Source organism: Coffea arabica, chromosome 3e (assembly GCF_036785885.1).
Source record: "Coffea arabica cultivar ET-39 chromosome 3e, Coffea Arabica ET-39 HiFi, whole genome shotgun sequence".
Lineage (NCBI taxonomy): Eukaryota > Viridiplantae > Streptophyta > Magnoliopsida > Gentianales > Rubiaceae > Coffea > Coffea arabica.
The window spans coordinates 43739728-43757603 of record NC_092315.1 but is presented as its reverse complement, the minus strand read 5'-3'; the positions used below and the strand labels follow the sequence as shown (position 1 = coordinate 43757603).

Sequence of the window (17876 nt, the reverse complement as noted above, 5' to 3'; positions counted from 1 at the left end):
ATCGTTTTTTTGTTAATCTGCATGGGCATCTAGAAATAGGTTGAGAAGAGCGCCTTAACATTCTTTGTCTTCTTTGCACTTTGCCTGAGGAATTTATGGCTTCAAATTGACTCCCTACTTCTTTCCTGAAATAATTTCACATTTGGGTATAGGTTTGAGGAAAGAAATAATGGGGAGAATAGGATCAAGTTAATTGTGGAAAAAATATCCCTATATTTTGCTATGTGTTCTGATTATTTGATAAATTAAGAGCAATAATCGATGAAATGGCCATGGGTGTGCTGATTGGTTAATTTAGTGGCCAACTTTTTTTTATAAAAATTTATTTGATGGCCAATAGTTGATGCAAGCAATAGTTTAATATCCACTGAAATATTTTGCCCATAAAATAATACCATATCCCTCAAAGGCAGAGCCACTTTTAAGTGCCCACCCACCAAAATTTCTGAAGTATCCCCTTTTGATTTACTTTGTTCCTCTAAGTTCTTCAAATCTATAATTATCACCTACTTTAAAAATGATGCCTATTAGAAACAAAACCAAGTGCTAGTTAAAGAAAAAAAAGAATATTGAACATAAAAGCTTTTTATTCTATAGTACAAAAAATAATTATCATTCAGCTTGTGCAATAATGTCATTATTGTAAAATTCAATACAACTTTAACAAAATTGACTCGACTATTATACTAGTTATTTATGATTTTCTATATAGTTATTTTTGTATATAAAAGTTATCTTTTTAGTTGTACTGCGTTGTACACAAAAGCAATTGTCCCCCAACTTTGTGTTCTAACTCCATCACTGCCAGCCTTTATTCAATAAAGAGGGCACAACTTTGAATACGTATGACATCTGTGTTATTTTACAATATACAATTTATCACGTAGAATAGTAGTAGTGTATGTAGTACCCAAGTCAATACAAATTGTTTTTAAAATAAGCAGTCAATAATACGCACCATTCATCAATTAAAGATCCAAATGCACCCTTTTCAAAATTTTCCTGCAGACAATCTCTGTAACATCATATTGCAAAGCCACAGTCATGGAAAGGACCTTGCACTCCTTTGTACAGTGGAAAACAAAGAAATTCGCTGAACAACTTGTTAAAAAAGATGCTAGTCTGCTCCACGAGCAGTTCCTGAAGTACTTGCTTCATCCGAGAATTTTGGCCGGTCAATAGCATCTACCTGGAATTTAGAGGTGACAATCACTTTAAACCAAAAAGAGTATTACTACTTTATGAGCGCCGGAAAGTTATAGAGAAATTACCGTAGCTCTATCTACCTGCTGATCAACAATAACATTGGCTTCTTCATGAATATCAACTCGACTCCCATTTGTTTCTAAAGGCTCTCTTATCACCACACCAATATTCCGGGCTTTATTTTTAGGCTTAAAAATTGCAAGTCCCTTCCCTTTATCTTTCCTCCTTGCCTGAGAGTTTGCATTAGTTGTTCGACCTCTAGAACGGCCCTGAAAAATGTGAAAGTCCCCGAGCTGTAACATCCTAATCATTACTTATATGTTGTTAAGCAAATGACATATTTGACCAGCTTCAGGCTGAATGGGGAGTGGATACCTAGCGTTAGGCAACTAAAGATGGTGCTTACTCCATGATGCCAATGGATGATTTGACGTTTCCGGCAATAGCATAAAATTATGTTGATAACATGACATATGCCATAAAATGACTTTTCATCTTTTGCAAGGAAAATAGCAGCATTAAGGACTAACTTGAACTGGCATATTTAGCAGGTTATACTAAGTGGGCACCTATGCTAGGCTAATTTTTTCACTATCCCCTTTGATTCCAGGTCCAATGGAGATTGCCCCTACTGCTCCCACCAATGTTTATACATGTATAATTTTTTAAGTTTGTCCCAATAGATGAAGTTTATTCCTCCATCTATTAGCAAAGTGGACATGCTTTGAACTACTTGTCTATAATTTCTGATGATGAACTTCAATTGTCCGCATGCCCCAATGAGAATGTAAGTAAATGGCATAGATAGCCACCAAATTATTTCCAATTTCACGTTTTGATCATTGAATTTTTTGTTTAGTCAAAATGGTGATTCAACTAATAAATTGGTACATTTTCGATCACTCAACTCATCAAGACGTACATATTTATCATGCATCTAATGAAAATGTACACCAATTGTTTTCAAAAATGTATATTTAAATTAGTTGAATAACTATTTTAGCTAAATAAAAGGTTTAGCAACTAAAACAAGAAATGTTGAATAATTTAATGATCATTTTTGTCATTTGATCGTGAGAATATTATCTCTCTTTAACTACTAGTACAAATACTCTATAAACTCCTTAATTAGTTAAGCTCACAAGTACAAAGTTCACAATTACATAATAATCGACTTGTATACAATTTTTATTTAATATTATTCTTTGTTTGTCATTTTTTTTCCCGCCAACTCAACACACTTTTTTTGAGTCAACACACTTAAAACAAAATAACAACCCATTTTATTTTTTACATTTGAATCAAGATCAAACAAGACACAACTTTACCTTTATGATTCTTCTCCTTTCTCAATGTGCTCTCAATACACACCCATTTGCAAAACTTTCATATTTTCTCTACACATTAAAATCCACGTAAGTTGTTACCTTTTTTTAACATTTCACCACTAAAGATAGAGATATTTTTTTTATATTGTTATGATTGTCATAATTGACTTGTTATTTTTTCAATACTCTTGCTTCTCTCAACGGTAGTCCCTCTCTCCATTCTAGTTGCCTCTCTCCTCCGTGTCGTTCATTCTTCTCTGTTCCCCCCTCCCCACCAAAAAATCCTCCTCCTTGTTTTTAAACCAAAATTTCTCTTTCATTCCAATGTCGTTGAATAATGATGTTAACTCCAATTAAAAGAAGATTGGATACATTTTAAGATCAAAATAATTAAGCACATTTACCTTCAAGTACAAAATGAATAAGTTTGTTTTTGTTCTTGCACTTAGTGGATATAGACTCAATTTTTTCATTACTTTTCCAAATTAGAAAACTGGTGGAATTGTTAAGATTGTATATTCAATTGCTTTGGTTTCTTAGTCCATGCGTTTGTCAATTGTGCTACCGTCACATATTTCACAGTAAAAGTTCAGGAAATTCTCATACAAGTTAAAAACTCACAAAAGGCCTGCCTCCTCCTTCCCTCTCGAAAACTAATTTTCTACTTCTCTCTAGATCAAAACCTCCTCCACCTCTCAATGGGAGAGAAACCAAACAAATCTGGTATCTGAATCAGAAATAGTTTAGTTTAATTATCATTTCTTTGTAGGACTTTAACATTGTACTGAGACGGATTTTCAAGGGGTAATAAATTAGTAGATTTTCAAGTATGAAACCAATTTATAAAAATCAAGAAATATTTTCATAGTAAGATAAGTAATTTTGTACCCTTTTGGTGTTTGAAAAGGTGCTACAGATTAGGTAGGAAAGGCTTACCTCATTATCTGATCTCGGAGACTGGTTTCCTGTTGTTGGATCATGAACGGCAGCAACACTTTGATTCGGAAGGGTTATTCCCTCTCCCCTCAGTTGGACGGGATTCCGTTGGTCCAGTGATTGGGATGGCCTGTGAAGAATTAACTTAAACTGACTATTTTTGTTCTTAAATTCAAGCACCTCTGCTTCTATTCGATCAACAATGCGATCACTGCTTCCATTTACTAAGACAATAGTCATCTCCTCGAGCTTACTAAGCTGATCAGCTGCTCCGAGGGGAAATATTACCCTTCTCCCTGTTGTGCGATAATTTGGGCGCCGCACAATACGCTCCCACAATCTTGGCTTCGGATTAGGATTGCACATTCCCGGGGCATATGAAAACCTTAAGCACCTTAGGCCAACCAAACTGCTGACTTCTTCTGGTAAACAATGGATTGAGGTGTCTCGAATATCAAGAACTTCGAGCTTTGTGAGTTTCACTATTTTAGATGGGAGCACAGTTAGGTCACCGCAATTGTTGAGGTATAAACTGCGAAGCTCAATCAAGGAGGAGATAGAGGATGGCAACAATTGTATTCCGGTGCTGTGCAGGTCCAAAACTCGAAGTTCCTTCAAAGTTGTGAAGAACGGTTCCTTAATGCTTCTCAAGTCTGGGTTAAGTTGCAGAAATAGCGTTGATATGCCCCCACATTCCAGGCTCACAGGTAATTCCTCCAATTGGCTTCGTATTAAAGACACCCTTCTGGCCATCTTCCATTCGTCGTCTTTTAGGTGTCCGTCTATCTTTGGACCTGACCTGACAAAGGATGTTCCAACTTCCTCCCCGGGGAAAGTTGTACGAATTGCAAATCTCCTGAAGAGTATTGGCATCTTAACGTACTGTTCAGAACAGCTCTCTAAGAGATAATGCCCAGTCAGCTTGTGCAGTACGAAAATTCCATCTCCTCGGGCCTTAAGGAATGTAGGAGCAGGACAGCAAAGAAAACCTTCAGCTTTCCAACATTCGACTAAAACATTAATGGGAATTGTGAAGTCTTTAGGAAACAATGCTGCATAAAGTAGGCAACTTTTGCAACGATCCTCTTTCAAGCCTTCATAAGCTATCTCAAAAGCCTTAAATAATCCTCCTAGTCCCAGATCTTCAGATTCACCAACATCTGCTGTTAATTTGTCCTTTATAGTTCCCCAAAATTCTGCATCTATTTTGCTTTTTAGCAACGTCGCAATGAATGAGATCACCCCTGGAAGCCCGCCAAGCTCTTTAAGAATCAGCCCAACCAGATCACAGCACTCTTTACTTAGTTTTTCACCTTCCATGATCTTATCAAACAATTTCCTCGAATCATTGTATGGTAATTTTTCTACTTTGATTTTTTGGTCGAAACCAAAACTCCTCAGCAAAACTGGATCTGTAGTTTCAATCACGACTATCCCGTGCTTATGTTCTTCGGAGACTCCAATCTCCCTAAGCTGAATTGATGAAGAAAACCCCTCAAAAAGCAGCAAATACGATTTTTCACGTAATTCTGTAGATATTGTATCTTTATTCTTATCAATTGTACTAATCTGCTCAGTTAACTCCAAACGCCGAAGAATATTCTCTTGTATGGTTTTGATGACATCCTCTTTCTCGTGCAGATTAGTTGGAACAGTCACCCAAATGACGTAGTCGAGTTTCGCTGAAGGAGGGCATGAATCAAACCAGTTATTCAAGTTCTTCATGATATTTATTTTTCCAACTTGCGCTTCTCCACAGATAGCAATCCTCTTCAATTTTGCTTTTGCTTCTGCTTCTGCTTCTGCCTCTGCTTCTGCTTCTGCTTCTGCCTCTGCTTCTGCTTCTGCTTCTGCCTCAACTCCACAGGGCAGCAGTTCACGAAGGAGTTCAGCAAGTTTGTTTTGATGCGAAGGCACAACATCTAGGTCTTTAGCATCTTCCATTCTTATAACAGCTTTTGGCTTCACTGGACGTGTTAAATCCGCAAGTGGTATGTCTTTTCGGGCTGAAGCAAATTTATCCCTTAGCTTCATAACGTCTTTATCGAGCCTTGCAAGCTTGAAGAACTTTCGGGTCCATAATTTGTGCTTCCCTAAGTGGGAAATATCCGGCAGTTCATGGATCAGTGCATTTGTGCTGCTCTCATCCACATCCGCTTTGTTCGAACCTTCCGCTTCCTGGCGCCTTTGGTTTCCAGTTGCTCCTGTCATCTTTCTGTACTTCGCAATTATCTTACTGTAATCATCCAACAACCGGGATACTACCTTCTTCCACGCTTCATGTTGTCGACTTCTCTGTATGGAGGCTGCTCGACGATCGATATCTTCTTCATTGTCATGCCAACGGCCATAAAGAATACCTGCTTCATCTCCAAGATATTTAAGATTGTCGAGTAAATCTTTCACGTGTCTTCTCCTGTGCTTCATGTACACCCATAAATCTTTGAGAACCGCATATGCAAATGTTAGAGATGACCCACCAAGTGCGGCATCAACAGCCATCCTGCAAACTCAAAAACTTTTCTTAAGCCGTCCTTGAAGGTTCCAGACTCGGTGTAGTAAAAGTTTAATCAAATTCATTGGAATGAATGAAATAGGACGAGATAAATCTTCAGTCTTCAGTGCTTGGGCAACCTTAAGCCAAAACAAAAGATGTTTTAAGGTAATCAATTTTGAATAACTTAGTGTATTATGTTTTAATCTAAACCAATGTTCGTCTAAAATATTTAATTTTCGTCAAATTGGCCCTCAATGTCCATAAAAATGTAAGAAAATTTATTAACATGAGATACAAAATACATAAAAATTCAGAACAATGATAAAATTTATGGACAAATAATGGGAAACCGTAGAAACTCGGTAAGATATAATATAAGTGTAAACCATCCAATTTTTTACCAAATTAAAAAATTATATATATATATATATACCTAATAATTTGCTAATTGAACAAATCCGGTGCTGTTTTTAGCATGTATGATCTCCATTTAGTTATTTTCTAAACTTAAATATAATAATTCATTAAACAATATATTTTGTACATAGTTATTACAAAAATTAGTTGTAAAGTTTTGGTTTCCATTATTTTTATGGTGTAAGTAATATAATAGTATACAAGTTGTAAAGTTTATAAGGTGTAAAATTTATTACTCAATGCTCTAGTATTCAATGCACAAAAATTATGTAAAACAAACGTCATGACCTCTATTTTGCATTTTGTGACTTTTCACAATTTTTGTAACTATTCTATAATTCTAACAAATGTATTTTAAGCTTTATTATGAGTTTTAATAATTTTTTTTAACATTTATAACCAAAATGGCCGAGTTGAATACCTGAAGGACTACAATTGTTTAAGCGGAAATATTACAGATCATTTTCGTCGATAAACAGTTTCGGAACAACATTTGGTATAGTTGGAACATTTGGGACTAATTTAATTAGTTCACAGAGGGGGCTAAACACACACACACACAGAGACATATGTTAGAGAAGCCAACAATGTAACAAAAGCCATCTTTGCTTACTTTTGCGTAAGAATTCATGTCATTCTTCCCCTTGGAGGAGGAAAAATAAAAGGTTCCTTAAAAAAAAAAAAAAAAGAGTGTAATTTGGAGTCTCACTTAATAGTTTTCGTAGGCGATAGTGCCCATCAATTAATTTAGGAATATAAAGTGCAACTAGGGTAAGTATGATCCTAAACTCATCAATTAATTTAGCAATATAAAGTCACTAGGCGCACATGCAACTGGGGGTTGTGTGTGCCAAATGACTGCTCTGGTCTTGGAAGAAGATTCTGAAACTTAAGAGTTTTAGCCCAGCCTCTCATTAAGAAAATGGTGGGAAATGGAAGCGAGAATTTTTCTGGTTCGATAATTGGCAACCAACGGGGCCTTTGTATCAACATTTTTCACAGAACTTACTCTCTTGTTTTAGATGTCAGAGGCAAGATACGTTGAAGAAATGCGTTGCTGAGGGAACTCGGACATGGCCAACTGGGAGGAGAAGGAATCAGAGGTCAGGTTGCTAATGCAACAGACACCTACACTCTTTGTACTGTTTGTTGATGAGGTTGAGTAGAGTATACAGACACCTAGCTTCTTTGGATTGTTCACTGTTAAATCAGCTATGTTGACACTCAGTTCACGGGGTTAAAAGGTTTTCTGATATCATCTGGTTTGGGAAAAAAAACTATGTACCTAGATGCTCCTTAACTTATGGTCGGCCTGTAGAATGCAACTAAATACTAAAGTAGATTGCAGAAATGGGATTTACAGATCTTAGATACTAAGTGCCTGCTATGCGGTGAAGTTGATGATCATCTTTTCTTCAGCTGCAGAGTGTCATGGATGTGGTAGAAAACACTAAATATGTTGGGATCTAGCCGCGTGACAAACTTCTATTGAGACGTCAAATAGCTAGCAATTTAATAATAAATAAACTATAAATATAAAAATAAACGACACTCAAAATTTAGTATGAGCCGACGTCCACAAAGAAAAAATCCTTCTTTATTATGAGAGAATAAACCCCATATAAGAATATAACCTAAACTCAAGTCCAACCCTTGTATAATTGCTCTCTCACCTCCTAAGAACACATGTATAGACTACATGGCTCGCACCGGAATGGGTACTGTCCTTAGATCAGTTTTGCTAAAATTCTTGTAGTTGTTTTGTTCTATGTAGTTAGGGAATGCCCTGGTGTGTAGATATCATTGGATATCGTCAATAAAGAGCTTATTTTTTCCAAAAAAAAAAAAAGAGTATGATTCTAAACTGTCTTTCTATTCATTAATTTTGCTATATCCATATACATACATAAATATATACATATATATGTATTTATATAACTATATAGATAAATATGTTATGCATAATACATATATACATACATACATCATATGTAGGTACTTATAGATGCACATGTCTATGTATATACATATCTACATGCATACATACATAATAATTAAAGGGATAATTTCACAAACCTCTCTTGAGGCTTTTAATGATTACAGAGAGCTCCCCTTAGATTTTAAAAATAACATATACCTCTCCTACTTTTACTGTTTAGTAACAATACAGGTCCAACAATCCAAATTTTCTTTCAAAAATCCAAAATTGTCCTTTTGTACACAATTAAGAAAAAAAATATAGCATACTCAATCATTTTCTTCCACACTTTGCACAAATCAACAAACATAATCCCTAACAACCATCCAAACACAAGTTTTAAAACCAAATAGCTGCCCAATAGATCCCAAATTGCATACACAATACCAATACTTGTCGCATAAAAAAAAATAAAAACACATACAAACCCCATTGACAACCAATTTTATACCCCAAAATTAAATATCAATGCTTAAATACCTTTTCAATATAAGTTAAATTGACCTAGAATTACCATTACAACACTCTTATGGCCTTAAAAATATTAATATTTGAAAAGTAGAGAATGAATTCTACCACTACAATAAAATTATAATAAAAAAATTTCTTATCCAATGAAAGAAATCCTTATGTAATTATTGACATTTTATAAAAAAAAAAATTTTTTTTGACATCAAACTAAATATGACAAATTTCACATCTTTAGTCCTTCTTCCTATTTTAATCATCAATTTTATTATTTATTTTTTTATCACTGCTAGTCTCTTCATTTACTTTTAATTTGACACATAATCTACTCCCTCTGTTGATATTGTAATTTCAATTTGCTAATATCCACAAAACTGAAAATAATAAACATAGGTTATATCAATTAGAAAAGAAAGGAGCAAAAATAGACAAGAGACAGAAAATAAATTTATTTAGGTTTTGAAAATTTATTGCCTTAAATTTAAAATTGTCTATCAAATGGAGGGCATTATAGGTATTTTACTATGTTAAGGGAAATAAGTATAATTTCTTAAACCTGAGGGGAGCCGAATGAAATTGTCGGAAACCTCAAGGGAGGTTACTGAAATTATCCCATAATTAAATACATACATATGTGCATTTGTACATATCTATATGTACAAACACACACACATACTTTATGTACATGTGCACATATTTATGTACACGCATATATACATACAACCACACGAATACACACACACACACACACATATATATATATATATATATATATTGTAACTATTTTTTCAACAAATATTCTCTCCTTGCATCTTATTGATGCACGGGTTTAATCCAGTTGTAAATGACTACATTTAAAATAGATCTCAATTGATGCAACATAGGATGCATAGAGATCTATTATATGAACATATAAATGAAGACGAAATAGCAATTGACACAACTAATGATCTACAAGGATCTTTCAGAAAAACATACATTCATTTAACAAAAGACATGAAAATGGTTATGAATGATATTGGACTTCTTAAATGAGGTGAGAAATTTTTTTCAAGTGAACTATTTTTTCTTCATTGATGATTGAGAAAGATACTAAAAACTACGAAAGAAAATGAAACAAAAATTTACCTCGAAGGATTATGATTGCTCATCGATGATGCTGAGCTTTGAACACTGGTTATTAGGAGCAAACAATTAAAAAAAAAGCATTAAATCCTAATGAAAACATCAAACAACGGCATTAGGAACTAAAAGTGTTAGTGGTTGTTTATATTTAACTTTTGGTGAAAAACATCACCTATTAAACCCAAGATCTTTATGGCCATTATTAAAAAATAAATCAACAGCAAAATTGTGGAAATATACCTGGATTCATGTTAACAAACTAGCACTTGAACCCATGAAAATTTCTCTATGTTGTCAGGATTTTCTGACGATGGGATATTGAGAAAGGCTATTTTGTGGTACTAAAGAATACGACAATAAGATACGTGTGACCTGGAACCATAATCCTATTTATAGATAACTTTCCTGTTATCTTTTTGGATTCCTATTTTAGCCCATCCAAGAAATAGAAAATACCTTTAAATCTCTATAAATTACAAGCCCATATCCTATTAGATACATTAAAGCCCAAACCGTAATTGATCATTTTAATTGGACTTAACCTTATTTAACAATCTGCAATATATAATTATTCACATAAAAATCCAACGTTAGATTAAAGATCCAACAAGAAGATCTCACATACAAGCACACACATAGTTACACACACACACACATATATATGTATTTATGTGTGTGTGTGTGTATAATGTGTATGTGCACAATAATATGGTTTAGCAGAAAAAATGCTTTTATTATTTTATTATTTTATCAATATACTTTAGTTGCATTTTTTTCGGGTGTGTGCACAACAATGCAGTTTTGCAGAAAAAAATGCAACTAAAGAATACAGATAAAAAAAATAATAATAAAAGCACAACAAGAGAAAACACACTTTGTCATAGTTTGCTAGAAACGCTAATGATAGGAAAAGTACAATTCTTGAGAAGAAGGGCAAAAAAAAAAAAAAATTGAAAGCAAAAAAGATGAACATTCTAAATGCTACTTTTGTTGAAATGGGTCAACGAGAAAGATATTTTTGTGGAAAAATAAGGCTAGAAAGGAATGCAAAAGATAATTCCCTAGGGTTGTGGATGGAAACAAATGATTCACACTTGTAATTTTTATTGCAAGGAATAAGCAAAGAACCAAGGAGAGGAAAAATTATGGAAAAAGTTGTCAACATAACAATCATTAGTTGATGAAGAATATCAAATTTAAGAGAAAACAAAAATTAATAAAATAACCTGAATAATGTTGGACGGTAAAATTCTCATAATTATACACATTGCTACTAGTGCACATAATTGGTTTCACCAATGAAAGAAATGTAGATAAAAGAAAATGTACTTTAGATCCCAAAATTTAGGATATTCAAGAGTTTCATAATACATTTGAAAATTAAAAATGTTGATTAATGTAAAGAGAAGTATGACCTAAGTATTTTGGATGCTTAAATGATTTCCTCTCAATAAAAGTTTCTCTAACTTCTCTTTACAAGACTTTCAACAATTCTTTTTTCTCTATGAGAGGGAGATTTTGGTCTCAAGTCAATATCTCCCTCCTTCTGCTCTTGTTTTATGTTCAAGAAAATCTCTTCTAAGGTATCCTACTAAAAGTTTTCACTCTTCTAGTGCTTACATGTGAGAGTTTTCTGCTTTCATAGGTTTCTACATGAGAGTTTTATCCCCTCATTGAGGATGGTAGTAAGAATTTTTCTTAGTTTTTTTTTTCCATTTCTTTATTAGATTTAAGAATTTTTTAAAAATATGTATTTCAAATCTGAGATTTTTTTTGGTCCTAAAATCAAATTTCAGTATCTAATTTGAACTTGAACTAGTTGTATAGCAAATATGATATTATTGACATATTATCTGGATTTGAAATATGTTGAACTTTCACAATATAATCTTTATTATTTTTTAAATCTATTAGATCTAGTGATTTTTTAGATTTATTGTATCTGTGACATGTTCAATGTATTTTTGCCACTAGTATAAATTTCATGGAATAAAATTATATCTTTTTTGTCAAAAAAATTAAAAAAAGTCACATTAGTAATTAAGAAAATATTTATTCTTATGAAATCTTATTTTTTAGAACAACTTAAAACAATATGGCTAACTCTTCTAGATATGAAATAACTGTTGTCAAATTACCAGTGCGTGATAGGTCATAATTTGTTGCTAAATTTATAATTATTCTTCCCTTGACTTTAGCCAAATATTATTTTAATTGTCGGATTCTACTTATATTTGATATTTTGTGCTTATTTAAGGAGCGGGAATGAAAAGTGCTTAAATGAAGATTTTCTAGTGAAAAACATCTGATGGTTGCACGTGGGCGCGCCTAAGTTCACTACTCAAAGCCGAAAAGTCGGGATTGATATTAGCCAATCTCCAAATCCGAATCAGTTTCCTAATTTGATAGTTATCAGGACCTTCCTGATTTCGCGGGATCATCCTCAAGTCATTGGGAGAGTTTTTAAGAAATAAAATTGTGATAGAAATCTTTTTAGGAAGTTGATTGGTATCAAGATATCAACCAATTAGGAGAAAAAAGGAGGATTGTTGTTCGGTTTGGGACTTTTGGCTTCTTAGCAAAAAATTGGATAGAAAACAAAATAAAGGGGAGGACAAAAAAGGCCAGATCCCTCGTGATTAAGAGTTCGGCCAGCAACAAATTCGGGAGGAACTCTTTGAAGTAGAACACACGGCCGTCACTTGCTGCGGCTGATTTCGGCTTGCTCTTAGTTAGTTTGTGGAGAAGGAACCAATGGTTATGAAGGGAGTCCTGCAGATTTCCCTTGAGGATGTGTAGCTAAATCTCCATCTTTTTGTCAAGGGACAACTGAAGATTTGATTCAATAATAACTGTGAGATCTAAATTATTTTAACTATTTCTTTCATTTATTGGTATTTGTATGTTTTCGGTTTATAATTGTTGTTATAGCCATCGTGTATGATTGAATGGGTGTGCAATATTTAGTTATTCACGTAGGCTATTTGCTAATTAGGGGTAGTTGAATCCGTAATTGTTTGATTACCTCTATCCTAATAGCAACTGGCATAATTGGGTTTATGTCAGGGAAACATACGATCTAATTTAAACAAACCCTCGTTGCGTATTTGTTAGTTAGGATTGGATTTTTCTAAATCTTAATGCAATCTAGAAATTAAACCCTACGGTCGTACCTAAGGTTGTTTCCGGGTTAGAAAAATAGTTAGCGGTCGCACCTTAACTATCGAAAAAGTAAGGAAAGATTGGTTGTTTATTGCGTGTATGACAACTATAACCAATCTATTAATAAATATTGGAATTACCTTGAATCAATGATTAGTTGCATGAACTATTTCTGAAGTGTACCCTTGACTAGAGTTCTCCCAATTATTTCTTTTAATTAATTATTTTATGCGTTTAATTTATTTAGTTAGCATTTAATCCTGAAAAACCCTATTTGTCTTGACTCGAAAGGAAACAAATTTCTCCCCAATCCCTGAGGAGACGATCCTGCTTGCCATTGTCTACTAATTAGTGAATTTAGTCAGATAATTAATTCTGGTATATTGTATTAAGCAAACTTTTCGGGAACAATGTGAATCAAGTAACCCATTATACACCTAAAGTTCATGCTCCAGTACTTAGAATTAATTATTGACTGCTTTTGGTAGTAGTTAGGTTTTATTATTATTATTGCATAGGTTCGGCACTTGTCAATTTTTGACGCCGTTGCCGGAGACTGGCGCCTGATTGATTTGTTTCTTTTTGAATTCATCTTGTTTTTTTTTATGTTTCTCTTATTTTATATATATATATATATATATATATATATATATAGTTTATGGCTGCTAACATTCGGTATTTTGGTGATAGACTGGATTTTATTTCTAGAAGGGGTTATGAGACTCGCGTTTTATCTAATGATCAATGGGATGTTGCAAATTGTGAAACTTATTTTACCTCAGATCATTCAATCGGCATATGCCCTACATTCCAAGACGGTCTAAGTGCTCCAATTGATACTTTTAGAGATTTTTCACCTCAATATCAAACGTGATATGACCCTTATTCAAACGGGTATGATCAAGGATGGTGGGATTATTCTAATTTTAATTATGCGACCAGGCCAATGGATTTTCAATAACAAGAGTCTCAACAACCATCATCTATGTCAGGTATGTCTCTTGAAGAAATGATAAAATCAATAGCTGCTAACACATATCAACTTCAACAGGAGACAATGGATTTCTATCAGGAGACAATAGATTTTCATCAGGAGACACAAGCGAGCATGCATAACCTGGCAGATCAAGTGAATCAATTGACATTTAGGATAACGCAATTGACTTCTCAAATGTGTGAAGAATTGCTCTCACAGACTATTATCGACCATGAGGAAGATGAGAGTGCAATTATCTTGACAAATGACATGGAACTGCAAGAGTCTCAAGAAGACAGATCTAAAGATGCAGTTGAAAAGAAAGTTGAAGTGCAAGAAATGAGACCCCAACATTAAATTGCTCAAATGAATGAATCCAATGAACAATCACCGAATGCGATGACATCTCCTCCATTCTTTAATCAAGATTCTCCTAACTCTTATTTTTTAATTCCTGTTAGTGAGATTGATTTTATTATACCAGACGATTTTGAGTTTCATGACAGGAATAAGTTAAGAGTTGCGATGGCAAAATATCTCGAACCAGTAAGTGTTCGTGACGGAGGAGTGAGTGAAGAATTAAGATTCTTGTTGATTTGTTTGGCGTCATCTACTAATCCATGGAAAACCATACCTCGTGTGCTCAAGAATTACTCTATTTACGAGGGTTATCAGGGATACATAGAAGATGAAGCACTGAAACGAGTTACACGATTTTATCCTCCATGAATAAATATAGCGATGTCTAGCCAAAAACATTAAAGAAAAGCGCTGCTTGGGAAGCAACCCAAGGCTTTTTTTGTTTTAGTTTTCTTATATTTTTGGAGTTTTGGTTAAGTGTTAGTGTCATTTAGTGATTTGTTATTGTTATGGCAGGAAACTGGCAGTTAGACGTGCCCACGCTAGGTGATCACGCCTAAGGAAGGAAGTTTTAATTTGACGGACAGAAGACTATCCAGCAGTTAGGCGTGCCCGTGCCAAGTGATCACGCTTAAGGAAGACAATTCACGTCGGCAGGCAGAAGACTCTCCATTAGTTAGGCGTGACCGTGCCAAATGGTCACGCCTAAAGAAAGCAATTTTCGTCTACGGTTAGAAGACTCTATAGTAGTTAGACATGCTTACACCAAGTGATCACGTCTAAGGAACTCAATTTCTGAACATTGGTCAGAAGACTCTTTGGCAGTTAGGTATACCCGCGCCAGGTGGTCACGCTTAGAAATCTTAATTCCGGACGGTTGGTCAAAAGACTCAAGGACAGTTAGGCGTGCCCACGTCTAACGCAATGGATCTAAAAATAAATTAAAAAAATTTCTCTCTCTTCTCTCTTTCTTTCTCTCTTCTTTTTCTTCTTCTTTCTTTCTTTCTTCCATCCTTTTTCATCCGAACTCCATCATTGCCAACCATCAACATACGTCGAGCTTCACAATCAATTGCCCCTCACCGGTAGCTGTCCACAGCACCCTCAGTTATCAAGGAAGTTTCGTTATCCCCATTACTCTTCTTTTACTCTTTATTTTACATTGGAGACAATGCAAGATTTAAGTGTGGGAGGAGTAGTATATTGATAATATATTAAAAAAAAAACAAGTGTGGGCATTTTTATTGGAATTTTTTGTTTGACTTTGTCGAATCTTATCCAATTTTTGCCACGTCTTGTGCATATTTGTGATTTTTTCTAATAAACGACGGTAATATGTTTCAAAATTTTCTATTGTTAAGGTTTTACACTCTAAGATATTAAGTATGACATGGTTAAATTTAAGGGTATCTTTTCGGTGAATATTTGAGATTTTGTGACTTTTACACTTTTTGGTTAACTTCTCTAAATATTGTAAATATTTGTCTAGCATTTTTTGTGCAAATTGGTTCAACTATTAATCTTAGTTCTCCATGTTTAAGAAATGAAGCGGGTTTGTGTAATTTTTAATTTTAATTTGGTACTTATTTATGAATAGTATTCGGCTATATTTCGCTAATATCGTTGCCTAATAACCGGACGTCTTCATCATAAGTGTCGATTTTCGTGTCAAAAAGCAATGATAGCTATGAGTATGTGGTCCTTTAGCGATAAAAGTTGAGTACCGGACTCCTTCATTTGGCCAATGTCGGAGTTCGCGTCAAAACGCTTAAATGGCTAAAGACTAAGCATTTCCCTTGAAGAAAAAAAAAATCAATCAAGTGTGGGGATATTTTAGAAAAAAAAATGTGCTAATAGTGAAAAATGTAGAAGTGTTTTGAATGAATTGTTAGCCCGTTGATCGATGAATTTTAATGTTGAGATTTTGCTTAATAGTCAAACCATTTGCTTATGGATGCTGGTTGAATTTTTTATATTCTTAGATTAGTTAGTCATAAATTAAAAGAGTCCTTGATTTTGAAAACTAATTGGAGAGATATTTTTTGAAAATTGTCACTGATACTTGACATATGTTTTAATTGTATCATGGCAATAGAAGATTTGAGTAATACCATTGTTTGAATTTGATTACTTGATTTGTGTTCTCATGCTTGAGGACAAGCATAGTTTAGGTGTGAGGAAAATTGATAGGTCATAATTTGTTGCTAAATTTATAATTATTCTTCTTTTGATTTTAGCCAAATATTATTTTAATTGTCGGATTCTACTTATATTTGATATTTTGTGCTTATTTCAGGAGCGGGAATGAAAAGTACTTAAATGAAGATTTTCTAGTGAAAAACATCTGATGGTTGCACATGGGCGCGCCTAAGTTCACTGCTCAAAGCCGAAAAGTTGGGATTGATATTGGCCAATCTCCAAATCCGAAATCAATTCCTAATTTGGTAGCTATCAGGACCTTCCTGATTTCACGGGATCATCCTCAAGCCATTGGAAGAGTTTTGAGGAAATTAAATTGTGATAGGAATCTTTTTATGAAGTTGATTGGTATCAAGATACCAACCAATTAGGAGAAAAAAGGAGGATTGTTGTTTGGTTTGGGACTTTTGGCTTCTTAGCAAAAAATTGGATAGAAAACAAAACAAAGGGGAGGACAAAAAAGGCCAGATCCCTCGTGATTAAGAATTCGGCTAGCAACAAATTTGGGAGGAACTCTTTGAAGTAGAACACATGGCCGTCACTTGCTGCGGCTGATTTCGGCTTGCTCTTAGTTAGTTTGTGGAGAAGGAACCAACGGTTATGAAGGGACTCCTGTGGATTTCCCTTGAGAATGTGTAGCTAAATCTCCATCTTCTTGTCAAGGGATAACTGAAGATTTGGTTCAATAATAACAGTGAGATCTAAATTATTTTAACTATTTCTTTCATTTATTGGTATTTGTATGTTTTCAGTTTTTAATTGTTGTTATAGCCATCGTGTATGATTGAATGGGTGCGCAATATTTAGTTATTCACGTAGGCTATTTGCTAATTAGGGGTAGTTGAATCCGTAATTGTTTGTTACCTTTATCCTGATAGCAACTGGCATAATTGGGTTTATGTCAGGGAAACATACGATCTAATTTAAACAAACCCTCGTAGCGTATTTGTTAGTTAGGATTGGGTTCTTCTGAATCTTAATGCAATCTAAAAATTAAATCTTACGGTCGTACCTAGGGTTGTTTTCGGGTTAGAGAAATAGTTAGCGGTCGTATGTTAACTATCGAAAAGGTAAGAAAAGGCTGCTTGTTTATCGCGTGTATGACAACTATAATCAATCTATTAATAAATGTTGGAATTACCTTGAATCAATGATCAGTTGCATGAAGCATTTCTGAAGTGTACCCTTGACTAGAGTTCTCCCAATTATTTCTTTTAATTAATT

The 17876-nt window shown here is 34.1% G+C and overlaps 1 protein-coding gene across 5 annotated transcripts in view; it reads right to left on the bottom strand.

Annotated features, from left to right (window-relative positions):
• Positions 1–781: 781 nt before the first annotated feature.
• The window catches only part of LOC113736865 (uncharacterized), a 31309-nt gene continuing 14214 nt past the window's right edge, over positions 782–17876 (bottom strand). For 2 of the 5 annotated variants that reach the window (XM_027264041.2, XM_027264042.2), the window contains exons 3-6: positions 9959–10003; positions 3471–5973; positions 1272–1475; positions 782–1189 (exon numbers count right to left, since the gene is read on the bottom strand). In XM_027264041.2, the coding sequence (XP_027119842.2) occupies positions 1118–1189; positions 1272–1475; positions 3471–5973; positions 9959–9981 (2802 nt within the window). In that variant the 5' untranslated portion in view covers positions 9982–10003 and the 3' untranslated portion in view covers positions 782–1117. The remainder of the gene's footprint in view (positions 1190–1271; positions 1476–3470; positions 5974–9958; positions 10004–17876) is intronic. The other 3 variants (XM_027264043.2, XM_027264047.2, XM_027264044.2) reach the window with 3 other exon arrangements.